The following is a 347-nucleotide window of genomic DNA, read 5'->3' on the forward strand; positions in this document are numbered from 1 at the left end:
CGTGCACGAGGGCAAAGCAAGAAAGGGGAGGAGGGCTCGGCTCAAGCTCCAGGCTGGGCCGGTGGGGCCCGCGGAGGCCGCCGGGACTACGTTTCCCGGCAGGCGGCGCGCGGGCGCGTCACTTCCTGCGGCGCCCGCGGCGCGCGTGTGGGCGTGAGCGAGCGAGTGTTTACTTCCGGCCGCCGCCGCCGCCGCGGGCTGAGGGCCGAGCGTGTCGGGCGGCGGGCCCCGAGCAGCCATGGACTGGCTCATGGGGTGAGTGGGGCGGGCGGCCGGGCGGGCGGGCGGGCCGCGGCCGCGCGGGGCGTCGCAGGGCGCGCTGCGGGCGGCGCCGCTCGGGGGCGTCG

At 80.1% G+C, this 347-nt stretch overlaps 1 protein-coding gene across 2 annotated transcripts in view; it reads left to right on the forward strand.

Annotated features, from left to right (window-relative positions):
* The first annotated feature begins 168 nt into the window (after positions 1-168).
* Positions 169-347, forward strand: part of MOB2 (MOB kinase activator 2) — a 78,549-nt gene continuing 78,370 nt past the window's right edge. The window contains exon 1 of one of the 2 annotated variants that reach the window (XM_035013597.1): positions 169-255. In XM_035013597.1, coding sequence (XP_034869488.1) covers positions 239-255 — 17 coding nt within the window. In that variant the 5' untranslated portion in view covers positions 169-238. The remainder of the gene's footprint in view (positions 256-347) is intronic. The other variant, XM_035013592.1, reaches the window with a different exon arrangement.

Source organism: Mirounga leonina, unplaced genomic scaffold (assembly GCF_011800145.1).
Source record: "Mirounga leonina isolate KUSES-001 unplaced genomic scaffold, KU_Mleo_1.0 Mir_166, whole genome shotgun sequence".
Classification (NCBI taxonomy): Eukaryota; Metazoa; Chordata; class Mammalia; order Carnivora; family Phocidae; genus Mirounga; species Mirounga leonina.